Source organism: Phyllobates terribilis, unplaced genomic scaffold (genome assembly GCF_046119375.1).
Source record: "Phyllobates terribilis strain yellow unplaced genomic scaffold, ASM4611937v1 Scaffold_4__5_contigs__length_816908805, whole genome shotgun sequence".
Classification (NCBI taxonomy): Eukaryota; Metazoa; Chordata; class Amphibia; order Anura; family Dendrobatidae; genus Phyllobates; species Phyllobates terribilis.
The window spans coordinates 400,003,836-400,017,161 of NW_027362764.1; the positions used below are offsets into that span (position 1 = coordinate 400,003,836).

Below are 13,326 nucleotides of genomic sequence, written 5' to 3' on the forward strand. Positions count from 1 at the left end.
TATTTGACTATGTATTTTTAATACTATTTATCAATAAAGATTGTTACTATGGATATCATGTAGCTTACCTTCTACTCTCCTATCTTTTCTTGTCAACTGTTACTTTTCACTTAAGGCTATGTGCCCACGATGCAGAAATGCTGCGGATTTTTTCTTGAGCGTTTCTGCATCTCCCTGGCTGAAAAAACGCATGCGAATTGTACATGCGTTTTTCCTGCCAGGGACATGCAGAAGTGAAGCTTTCTTCACTTGCTTTCCGCATGCGGGTTGACAAGCGCTTTTCCAAGCGATTTTAGCATCACTTGGAAAGTGCTTGTCAACTTGGTCACACTATATAAATCCATGCAAACAGCATGGATTTATATAGTGTGACCGTAAAGAATGGTAAAAATTAAAAAAAAAAAAATCTATACTTACCTTCTGATGGCCGCCGGAGTCTTGCTTCGCTCCGTCCTGGCTTGCTTTTCCTTTTTTTACAGGTTCTATGGTACCCGGGTCCGGAGGAGAGTCTCCTGTCCTCCACACCCGGGTACCATCCGCACATTGAAACACATGTAATCCGCATGTACAGATCCAGTGATGCGGATTACATGCGTTCCAATTCAAGTCAGTGGCGGTGAAAACGCAGCGCTTCCGTAAAATAATTGGTAGTGCTGCTTTTTTTTCCGCAATGATAATCCGCAGCGGAAATTTCCGCAGCATGTGCACAGCACATGTGAATTATCATTGGGGAACATGGCAGGCCTTCTACCAAGCGTTTTTTAAGCTTTTCTGCAGCGTTTTTGCCGCTGCGGAAACGCTTAAAAAACGCATCGTGAGCACCCAGCCTAAAGTTTATGGTTTTCAGAGGTCCTTCTTTGTGTTTTTTTTCCTTTTTAACCCCCAGAATTTCATTGTACACTCAAGTACATTGTGTGCACTTGCCATTTATCAGTAGGAGCCAAAGACTTTCCTTTTTGGGTTTTCAGAAATGTGGACAAGGGTGTAATAAAATCTTTTAAGATACTGGTGATAAAATGTGTTTAAATGGTTGTCCAATAGTAAACACCTCTTGTTTTACCAACTCCACAGTCCATCTTAATGTGATTGCATCATAATATTCTTCTGTATTCCTTAGTAGTCACTGATTGGCTGTAGCCTTTACTGCTTATGCTGAAGGAGATCAGTGGCAGCTAATCGATTGCAGCAGTCACGTGACATAAGTGTTACGTGACCGCCAGGGGACACAGCCCTACAATTTGTGAACGGCCCCAGTCCAGGAGGCAAGAATACCGGGTTTTTTTTATTTACGTTGTCCACTGCTGGACAACCCATTCTTAACTGCTCGCACTTCATCTTAATCTATTCATGCTGGCAAGCTTAGCACACTAGTTTTCATTTTTTCTTCTCTTCCCAAAGATAATTCCTACAAAAGCATTTGTAGTAACTTAACAGAGTTTTTCAGTAGAACAACCTTTTGGAAAATCTGTTTTGATTCCTTGTAAGACCAATTAAAAAACTAATATTGGACACATCCCACCCAATTATATTGCAGTCCGCATCATTTAGTATACCTTTTGCATGGTTTCATTTGCATCAGTTTATTTGAATTTTCATTTATTTTTAAGGACGTTTGTGTCAGATGGGTTTGAAAGACGGATTTACAACTGCTGTTAAGAACATCACGTCTGTTATTATTACATTCATCCAGCACGCACATGAAGAAGGTAAGCTTGTAGATGTGTCTTAAGGAGCCATGGATCATATCTCAATCCTAACTCAGAGGGATGTTTTTTAAGCTTGCGTGTAGTCCGTCTGCACAACGGTACCCTTCACGTACAACACATGGACCAATTGTATCCAGAGCACAAGTACTATTATAGTGCAGGTAGTGAGAAGGCTGGTCCTACAGATGCTGACAATTCAAACCAGCACACAGAGCCAGTCACTTCTGTATTTTGTGAACATGATTAGTCCATATTTTTTATATGGCCATCTGAACCCATCCTTAACCCCTTTCTGACGTATGACCTAGTAGTATGTCTTGGTGACCTGGGCCGATAGGACCAATGACGTACTATTAGGTCATATGGCAATCGCGCCCGCACACAAGCGGTGCAGGGCGATCGCCGCCGGGTGTCAGCTGACACCCGGTACTATGTGCAGGGAGCGGTCCCGCACGGCTCCCGGCACCTTAACCCCCTCAATGCTGCGATCGAAGTCGATTGCAGCATTGTGGTGGCAAGGGGAGGTGATCGGAATACTCACCTCCTCTTCCGGCCTCCAGCGCTGTCTGCCGCGGCTTCCCGGATGTTGCCACGATGACCCGATGTTGTCATGACAACATCCGGGTCACCAGACAGCAGGAAGATTCTTTGGTCATACGCAGTGCATGACCAAACTATCTTCTCCCTGTGCAGCACTGACAGCCTGTATAGCACAGGAATGGTGCTGCATTCCTGTGCTATACAGGCGATCAGAAAAAAAAAAGTGAAAGTCCCAGAGTGGGACACAGAATAAAAGTCCAAAAAGTGTTAAAAAATGAAAAACAAAAATTGTAAAAATATTTAAAAAAAGTAATAATAATCCACCAAAAATAAAAATATAATGTACCCATCAATAAATATTATTATGAAAAAAAAAAAAAACCTATAAAAGTACACCTATTTGGTATCGCCGCATCCGGAACGACCTGACCTATAAAACTGTCCCACTAGTTAACCCCTTTAGTGAACACGGTAATAAATAAAAAACAAAGCAAAAAACAATGCTTTATCATCATACCGCCAAGCAAAAAATGAAATAACACACGATTAAAAAGACGAATATAAATAAAAATGGTACCGCTGAAAACGTCATCTTGTCCCGCAAAAAACAAGCTGCCATACAGCTCCATCAGCCGAAAAATAAAAAAGTTATAGCTCTCAGAATAAAGCGATGCAAAAAAATATTTTTTTTCTATAAAATAGCTTTTATTGTGTAAAAGCGCCAAAACATAGAAAAGCAATATAGATGTGGTACCGCTGTAAACGTACTGACCCGAAGAATAACGCTGCCTTATCAATTTTGCCACACGCGGAACAGCATAAAAAAAAAAAAAAGCATAAAAAAAAATTCTGGAATTGCTGTTTTTTGTTTATTGTGCCTCCCAAAAATCTGAATAGAAAGCAATTAAAAAATATCAAGTGCCTGAAAATGGCATCAATAAAAACGTCAACTCATCCCGCAAAAAACAAGCTGTCACATGACTGTAGGCCAAAATATGGAAAAATTATAGCTCTCTAAATATGGCGATGCAATAACTAGATTTTGCAAAAAAAAAGCGTCTTTTAGTATGTGACAGCTGTCAATCATAAAAACCCGATATGATTCTGGTATCGCTGTAATCGCACCGACCCGAAGAATAAAGTCGGCTAATCACTTATACCGCACGAGGAACGCCGTAAAAAATAAACGCTAGGGTTGTGATGGGGTTGGGATTTTTTGCAAAAGTAAAAAAAAAAAATGACAATATGGCGACTAGTGTTGAGCGCAAGTGCCCGCTACTTGAGTTTGCATAGGGTGCTCAGGAATGCACTGAGTATTGCGGGTGCTCAAGTGACATGCTTGAGTCTCTGTCCCATATGCTTCGTGGCCAAAAAAACTCGCAGGGATTGCCTGCCGTGCACGAGTGATCCCCGCATGGTTTTTTTGGGGCGTCTAATAACCATGAAACATGCTAGCGGGGACTCGAGCATGTCACTCGAGCACCCACGATCCATGGTGCATACCTGAGTACCCGATGCTAACTCAAGTAGCGAGCACTTGCGCTCAAGACTAATGACAACTTATTCAATATGATGACCTAATGTTATCAAATTCTGTGTCGTACCTCTGGATTCAAAATGTTCACTATACCCCTTGATAAAATCCTTGAGGGGTGTAGTTTCCAAAATGGGGTCACTTGTGGGGGGGTTTCCACTGTTCAGGCACATCAGGGGCTCTCCAAACGCGACATGGCGTCCGCTCTCAATTCCGGCCAATTTTGCGTTCAAAAAGTCACACAATGCTCCTTCCCTTCTGAACTCTGCCGTGTGCCCAAACACTGTATTTTCCTCACATATGTGGTATTGGCGTACTCAGGAGAAATTGCACAACATTGTTTGGGGTCCATTTTCTCCTCTTACCCTTGTGAAAATAAAAAAAATTGTGGCTAAAACATTATTTTTGTGGAAAAAGTTTGATTTTTTTTTATTTTCACGGGTGCACACCACGCATCTCGAGAAGTTCCCTGAGGAGTATAGTTTCCAAAATGGTGTCAGTTGTGGGGTTTTTCCACTGTTTAGGCACATCAGGGGCACATCCGCTAAGTATTCAAGTAAATTTTACATTCAAAAAGTCAAATGGCGCTCCTTCCCTTCCGAACCCTGCCGTGCGCCCAAACAGTGGTTTTCCCCCACATATGGGGTATCTGCTTACTCAGGAGAAATTGCACAACAAACTGCATGGTGCAATTTCTTCTGTTACCCTTATGAAAATGCAAAATTGGGGGCTGAAAAACATTTTTGTGGAAAAAATGTGAAAATGTTATTTTTACGGCTCAATGTTCTAAACTTCTGTGAAGCACCTGGGGGTTCAAGGTGCACACCCTACATCTAGATAAGTTCCCTGAGGGGTCTAGTTTCCAAAATGATGTCACTTGTGGGGGATTTCCACTGTTTAGGCACATCAGGGGCTCCCCAAATGCAACATGACGTCCGCTAATTATTCAAGCAAATTTTACATTCAAAAAGTCAAATGACGCTCCTTCTCTTCCGAGCTCTGCCGTGCGCTCAAACAGTGTTTTTTCCCCACGTATGGGGTATCTGCGTGCTCAGGGGAAATTGCACAACAAATTTTGGGGTCCATTTTTTCCTGTTACCCCTGCGAAAATAAAAAAAAAATTGGGTCTAAAGTAACATTTTTGTGAAAAAAGTTAAATGTTCATTTTTTTCTTCCACATTCCAAAAATTCCTGTGAAGCACCTGAAGGGTTAATAAAGTTCTTGAATGTGGTTTTCAGCACTTTGAGGGGTGCAGTTTTTAGAATGGTGTCACTTTTGGGTATTTTCTGTCATAAAGACTCCTCAAAGTGACTTCAAATGTGATGTGGTCCCTAAAAAAAATTGTTCTGTAAATTTTGTTTTAAAAATGCGAAATCTCCCTAATAAAAAAAAATTTTGGTTCCAAAATTGTGCTGATATAAAGTAGACATGTGGGAAATGTTATTTATTTACTATTTTGTGTGACATCTCTCTGATTTAAGGGCATAAAAATTCAAATTTTGAAAATTGAAAAATTTCCTAAATTTTCGCCAAATTTCCATTTTTTTCACAAATAAACGCAAGTGATATCGAAGAAATGTAACCACTATCATGCAGTACAATATGTCACGAAAAAACAATCTCAGAGTCAGCAGGATCTGTTGAAGCGTTCCAGAGTAATTGCCTCATAAAGTGACAGTGGTCAGAATTGTAAAAATTGGCCCGGTCATTAACGTTCAAACCACCCTTGGGGGTAAAGGGGTTAAAGATGACCTTTCTGTTGATTTTTTTTAATTCAACAGACTACCTTCTCCAATTGCACCTTTTCCATTGGTTCTGGAACAGTTTTTCTTTGGTGTGTCCCTTCATTACAAAGTTATGGCCCCTTTAATTCCTCCACCCCTCAGTAGAGCAGAATATGCAAAACTTTCCCTTTTGTCCAACTGAGCTTGTATCACAGAACTTCTCTGTGGACAGTTGTTTTTCTTTCTCTATAACAGAAATTATGTGGTATACTCCCAATTAGTTGAAGGGATAATTTGCATCTTTATTTACAGGGGGCATAACTTTTGAATGGATAGGCGTAGAAAAAGAAAGTATTCAGACCCCTTTTAAATTTTTCACTCTTTGTTTTATTGCTGCCATTTGGTAAATTCTAAAAAGTTTATTTTTTTCTCATTGAAGTACACTCTGCACCCCATCTTGACTGAAAAAAAAATGTAAAAATTTTTTCAAATTTATTAAAAAAGAAACATTGAAATATCACATGGTCATAAGTATCGGACACTCATATTTAAGTCACATGCTGTCCATTTCCTTGTGAGCCTCCTTGCGATGGTTCTACTCCTTCATTGGAGTCCAGCTGTGTTTAATTAAACTGATAGGACCTGATTTGGAAAGGCACACACATGTCTATATAAGACCTCACAGCTCACAGTGCATGTCAGACCAAATGAGAATCATGAGCTCTAAGGAACTGCCCAAGGAGCTCAGAGACAGAATTGTGGCAAGGCACAGATCTGGCCAAGGTTATAAAAGAATTTCTGCATTACTCAAGGTTCCTAAGAGCACAGTGGCCTCTATAATCCTTAAATGGAAGAAGTTTGGGACCACCAGAAGTCTTCCTAGACCTTGTCGTCCAGCCAAACTGAGCAATCGTGGGAGAAGAGCCTTGGTGAGAGAGGTAAAGAAGAACCCCAAGATCACTGTGGCTGAGCTCCAGAGATGCAATAGGGAGAAAGTTCCACAAAGTCAACTATCACTGCAGCCCTCCACAAGTCGGGCCTTTGTGACAGAGTGGCCCAACAGAAGCCTCTTCTCAGTGCAAGACATATGAAAGCCCATATAGAGTATGCTCAAAAACACATGAAGGACTCCCAGACTATGAGAAATAAGATTCTCTGGTCTGATGAGACGAAGATGGAACTTTTTGGTGATAATTCTAAGCGGTATGTGTGGAGAAAGCCAGGCACTGCTGATCACCTGACCAATACAATCCCAACAGTGAAACTTGGTGGCAGCATCATGCTATGAGGGTGTTTTTCAGCTGCAGTGACAGGATGACTGGTTACTATTGAAGGAAACATGAATGCTGCCAAGTACAGAAATTTCCTGGATGAAAACCTCTTCCAGCGTGCTCAGGACTTCAGACTTGTTTTGTTGGAAGGTGAACCTTCGGCCAAGGACCCTTAGCACACAGCTAAAATAACAAATGATTGGCTTCAGAACAACTCTGTGACCATTCTTGACTGGCCCGGCCAAAGTCCTGACCTAAACCCAATTGAGCATCTCTGGAGAGACCTGAAAATGGCTGTCCACCAAAGTTCACCATCCAACCTGATGGAACTGGAGAGGATCTGCAAGGAAGAATGGCAGAGGATCCCCAAATCCAGGTGTGAAAAACTTGTAGAATCATTCCCAAGAAGACTCATGGCTGTACTAGCTCAAAAGGGTGCTTCTACTCAATACTGAGCAAAGGGTCTGAATACTTATGACCATGGGATATTTCAGTTTTTCTTTTTTAATAAATTTGCAAAAATTTCTGCGTCTGTTTTTTTTTAGTCAAGATGGGGTGCAGAGTGTACTTTAATGAGAAAAAAAAATTAACTTTTTAGAATTTACCAAATGGCTGCAATGAAACAAAGAGTGAAAAATTGAAAGGGGTCTGAATACTTTCCGTACTCACTGTAGGTCCTCACTTTAAATTAAATATAGTTAAAGGTCCTCTTTAAAGGGACTGTCATCACAGAATGACTGTTCAAACAAAGTACAGGTACTCGGTGTGATGTGTGCACCGTGGTGGGGCCAAACATTTACACTACCGTTAAAAAGTTTGGAGTCATTTAGAAATGTCATTATTTTTGAAAGAAAAGCACATTTTTTTTTCAATGAAGCTAACATTAAATGAATCAGAAATACACTCTATACATTGATAATGTGGTAAATGACTATTCTAGCTGCAAACGTCTTGTTTTTATTGCAATATCTACATAGGTGTATAGAGGCCCATTTTCAACAACCACCACTCCAGTGTTTTAATGGTACATTGTGTTTGCTAACTGTAAAAGAAGGCTAATGGATGTTTAGAAAACCCTTGCACAAGTATGTTAGCCCAGCTGAAAACGGTTTGGCTGATTTGAGAAGCTATAAAATTGACCTTCCTTTTGAGCTAGTTGAGAATCTGGAGCATTACGTTTGTTTGTTCTATGAAACTCTCAAAATGACCAGAAAAAGAGAACTTTCATGTGAAACTCGACAGTCTATTCTTGTTCTTAGAAATGAAGGCTATTCCATGCGAGAAATTGCCAAGAAACTGCAGATTTCCTACAAGGGTGTGTGCTACTCCCTTCAGAGGAGAGCACAAACAGGCTCTAACCAGAGTAGAAAGAGAAGTGGGAGGCCCCGCTGCACAACTGAGCAACAAGACAAGTACATTAGAGTCTCTAGTTTGAGAAATCGACTCCTCACAGCTCCTCAACTGGCAGCTTCATTAAACAGTACACGCGAAACGCCAGTGTCAACGTCTACAGTGAAGAGGCGACTCCGGGATGTTGGCCTTCAGGGCAAAGTGGCAAAGAAAAAGCCATATCTGAGACTGGCTAATAAAAGGAAAAGATTAATATGGGCAAAATAACACAGACATTGGACAGAGGAAGATCGGAAAAAAGTTTTATGGACAGATGAATCCAAGTTTGAGGTGTTTGAATTACACAGAAGAACATTTGTGAGACGCAGAACAACTGAAAAGATGCTGTAAGAGTGCCTGACGCCATCTGTCAAGCATGGTGGAGGTAATGTGATGGTCTGGGGTTGCTTTGGTGCTGGTAAAGTGGGAGATGAGATTTGTATAAGGTAAATGGGATTTTAAATAAGGAAGGCTATCACTCCATTTTGCAACGCCATGCCATACCCTGCGGACAGCGCTTGATTGGAGCCAATTTCATCCTACAACAGGACAATGAACCACAGCACACCTCCAAATTATGCATGAACTATTTAGGGAAGAAGCAGGCAGCTGGTATTCTATCTGTAATGGAGTGACCAGCGCAGTCACCAGATCTCAACCCCATTGAGCTGTTGTGGGAGCAGCTTGACCGTATGGAACGCAAAAAGTGCCCATCAAGCCAATCCAACTTGTGGGAGGGGCTTCAGGAAGCATGGGGTGAAATTTCTCAATATTACCTCAGCAAATTAACAGCTAGAATGCCAAAGGTCTGCAATGCTGGAATTGCTGCAAAGGGAGCATTCTTTGACGAAAGCAAAGTTTGAAGGAGAAAATTATTCTTTCAAATAAAAATCATTATTTCTAACCTTGTCAATGTCTGGACTATATTTTCTAATCATTTTGCAACTCATTTGATAAATAAAAGTTTGAGTTTTCATGGAAAACACAAAATTGTCTGGGTGACCCCAAACTTTGAACGGTAGTGTAAGTGCACCTTCCCTTCAGCTTGTTTTCCCTCTATCTCTACTCCCTCTTTTCTTTGATAGTTCTGGCTTCATACAGCCCAGAGAAGGGGGAGATGGACTGGAAACAAGCAGGTAGGAAGGTGCACTTAAATGACTTGCCGCGCCTTGATGCACTGAGCGGCTGGGTTTGAAAGGTCACTGTGTGCGAAGTCCCTTTAAGCCAGTATAATCAGAAGGCAAATTAAAGGGAACAGGCAGCATCCAGGATTTGAGGATGAGAGACCACAAGCTGTAAGTGCAGATCCTGCTCACTGTACGTGCGACTTACTTACAGAACAATTCAACAATAAATTTCTGTAAAACATGAACCCAGATTTCTAAAATAAAAGTATGAATGTAATTCGCTTTACACTAGATGGCATTAGTTTGGGTTAGAAAATCCTGAGCATTCCTGAGATTTGTCATCTTGCTTAACCATTTAAAATGAGTGATGTAGCTACAGATTATGCTAAATGTAATATGTGATAAATATACAATATATTTACAGAATGTGGCTTAATCTTAATTTGCTTACTGCACATACTTGTTACTTAAAATTCGGAAAGCCTGTAAATGCCACTAGTGAACGAACGGCATATGGTTTAGTCTCCTAAGTCTTCCCCTAATGATGTCTGTGTAGCTTTTTTTCATTTAACACTCATTATGCGGAAGATTTAAAGCGCTGTGTCAAAATTAAATCTAAAATCTTGTTGATGACCTGTAGTCATGAGCTTTATGAACAAATCAGAAGTGAGAAAGCTTGTTTATATATTGATTTTTGATTTTCCCATTATTAAACATACCATAATTTCAGAATGCACATTTATTTATTCATTGTGTTTTTTGATTGGTATTTTGGCTTCCGCATGGTGTAATATACATGTACGGCAGACAGCAAGTACTTCCTATGTGTTATGGACATGTCTGGCATGGTCTTGTTTCCTGACACCGCTGACATTTTAATACAAGTGCTTGGATCAGAGAAATCCAAGTCCAGCAGTGGGTTGTTAAGCAGAGTAATAATTGCCACTAGATCTGCCATTTTAGTAAAATTTTACGTTTTCAAGTACAAAGTCCCTAAATGGATTAAACTGTACCATGGACAGAAAATTAAAAAGTTGTTAATAGGTTATTATTAATCGCATTGTTTCCATTCTTTCTTGGTATTTGAAGCTCCACTATTTGTATGCAGGCCTAATATTTACTGAAAACTCCCATCATGCCTCATTACAGGTGTACCGTGGGGTGTCCAGTTGGCGTCGGTCTATATGCTGTGTGACACTGCTCCATGTGACCCTGCTCTCATCCTCCAGACTCTCCAAGCATGGAAAGAAACTGCGAAGAACGTCATCCCGCCAGCTGTAATGAGCAGTATGCAAGAGATTGCATCATTGTGTGTCCAGGATAAATAAGTCTTTTTTAATGTCACCTAGATGTTGAAGGATCTATTCCCAAGAATCCTGAGCACTGTAGGACAGAAGTGCCTTTTTCTGATTCTTTTTATCAGTTTGCACTTTGATATTTAAGGATATAAAGCCATTTTTTGTTTGTAAAGTTGTCTTTTGTTACACAACGAAGCACAGAGTTCACAGTGAGATTGTAAATGTGTAAATTATACCTGGTTTGTAAAGGTTTTGTACAATAAATATAGCTAAAATTTTTATATAGAACTGCTAAAATGAACAGAGTCCAACGTAGGTGACCAACCGTGGTATATGTTCCTACATGTAGCCAAATTTTATTTTTTTTTAACAACGCTAATGTGTGATAATATTTCTCCCTTCTAATGTGCTTGTTTCCATTATAAGTTTCTACAGATTCCCTTTGTTAACGGCTTATTAGTAGTCCGGAACCAGCAATTGTAACAAGTGACGCCGATAGAACATTTCCCACTTACTGATGCCGATAGAACATTTCCCACTTACTAATGCCGATAGAACATTTCCCACTTACTGATGCCTGTGCTGCTTTTGCTATGTAAGATGGGTGACTTACCTGCTCTATGTACTGTCTGAGCATAAATGTGCTGCTTGCATGTTGGTTGCGCCTGCACATGACAGTTTAAAAATAGGCTCCCTATGGTATTGCGATATATGCTGGATAACAGCTTAGTAGTATCTTCCATCCAACGAGACGGCATTAACCTTTCCTGTTTTCTTGTAAGGTTGCAGTGTACTGTACACAGTAATGGACAAGTAGAAAAAGTGCCTGCTTTCTAGTCGTGGATGGCAGACTATACGACAGGATCCTTCATCATGCTATAATTTAATGCAAGTTATGTGCTTGGATCTTTCTTGGACAAGGTTCTTCATTATATGCAATTAAGCGCTGACACATAATAAATAAATCTTTATTAGATTTTAAGACATTGGTTATAACACAGAAGAAGCAGTCCTACACTGCGCCTTATTTTGTTTCTCCAGTACAGCAAAAGTAACATTAAATGACAATTGGTTGTGCCGGCCCACCTGACCTTTATCCCTTGAAAATCCTTTATTATGAGGGCTATCATTTAGGCGATCTGTTGCACATCATCGACATGTGAAGTTTAACTCAGTTGGGTTTGTGAGCAAATAATAATCAATTTGAGTACTATAATCTTATTCCATATTTTCATTAGTGTCTGAAATATATATGAAGATAAAAGTTAGAAGAATTCTGGAATTTATTGGACCTGACAGTAGCAGAGTTCTATAATGTAAAACTTTCCACCTCCTGGTATCGGACAAGAAAAGCTGGGATGACCTGCAGCTGTATGCTGCCTGTTTGTTACTTTTCTGCTCCTGCTGCTTTGTCTGAACTTTAACTTCAATAACATTATAAACTTTTACAATGTAACTTTTTTTGCTTCTTTCTTGACTCCTCAGTTATGCCTGATGCAGTATTTGCGTAGTTTCTACGCTTGGCTGTTTGTCTTTTTTTCTCTTTCGCTATACTTGCAAAAGAAGTAATAACTAACATTTGAATGTTAATGATGACAGTTTTATGTTTGTTTTATTATACTTTGTTAACTAGGTTAGGTGAATGGCAGATTTTTCCTTGTGGCACCAGTTACTATTGATTTGTGTAAAAGAAAGACGGGAAAGAATGAAAAATCTATATACATGTACACATGCACTATATGTACATATATATAGACATATATGTCTGTGTAACAGACACATTTATGTACATACAGCAGGTGAAATAAGTATTCTGCATGTCACCATTTTTCTAAGTAGATATATTTCTAAAGGTACTATTGACATGAAATTCTCACCAGATGTCCGTAACAACCTAAGCAAACCACACAGGGAAAGAAATCAAACCATTGATGTCCAAAAATTAAGTTGTGTCTAATGATGACAAATTACAAATAAAAAGAGAAAAGTATTTAACATGTCATGGCCGAAAGTGTTGGCACCCTTGAAATTGGTCCAGAAAATTTAGTATTTCTCCTAGAAAATTATTGCAAACACACGTTTATTTCCTTTGTGTATATTATAGCAAAACAAAAAAAGCAGAGGAAAAAATAAGCAAATTGGACATAATTTCACACACAACCCCAAAAATGGGCCGGTCAAAATTGTTGGCACTTAATAAAATTGCAGGTAAGCAACTTTGTTTCAAGCATGTGCTGCTCGTTCAAACTCACCTGTGGCAAGTAATAGATGTGACCATTATGAACAATCGCACCTGAAACCTAATAAAAAGAGAAGTTGACTCAATCAATCTTTGCATTGTGTGTCTGTGTGTGCCACACTGAGCATGGCGAACAGAAAGAGGAGAAGAGAACTGAGGACTTGAGAACCAAAATTGTTGAAAATAGTTGAAAATAACAACAAGCTTTAGGGTTACAAGTCCATCTCCAAAGATGTTCCTTTGTCCACAGTGCGCAACATAATCAAGACGTTCACAACCAGTGACACTTTAGCTAATCTCCCTGGACATGGACAGCAGAGAAAAATTGATTAAAAGGTTGCAACGCAGGCTAGTCCAGATGGTGGATAAGCAGCTCCTATCAGGTTCCAAAGAAATGCAAGCTATTCTGCAGGGTTCATCAGTGTCAGCGTGAATTATCGTGTCGACATTTGAATGAAATGAAACACTATGGCAGGAGACCCAGGAGGACCCCACTC

The 13,326-nt window shown here is 39.8% G+C and overlaps 1 protein-coding gene across 1 annotated transcript in view; it reads left to right on the plus strand.

Annotated features, from left to right (window-relative positions):
- Positions 1-11,586, plus strand: part of ICE1 (interactor of little elongation complex ELL subunit 1) — a 99,162-nt gene extending 87,576 nt beyond the window's left edge. Inside the window, exons 20-21 of the mRNA XM_073678503.1 lie at positions 1,608-1,706; positions 10,442-11,586. Of these exons, the coding sequence (XP_073534604.1) occupies positions 1,608-1,706; positions 10,442-10,620 (278 nt within the window). The 3' untranslated portion in view covers positions 10,621-11,586. The remainder of the gene's footprint in view (positions 1-1,607; positions 1,707-10,441) is intronic.
- Positions 11,587-13,326: the final 1,740 nt, after the last annotated feature.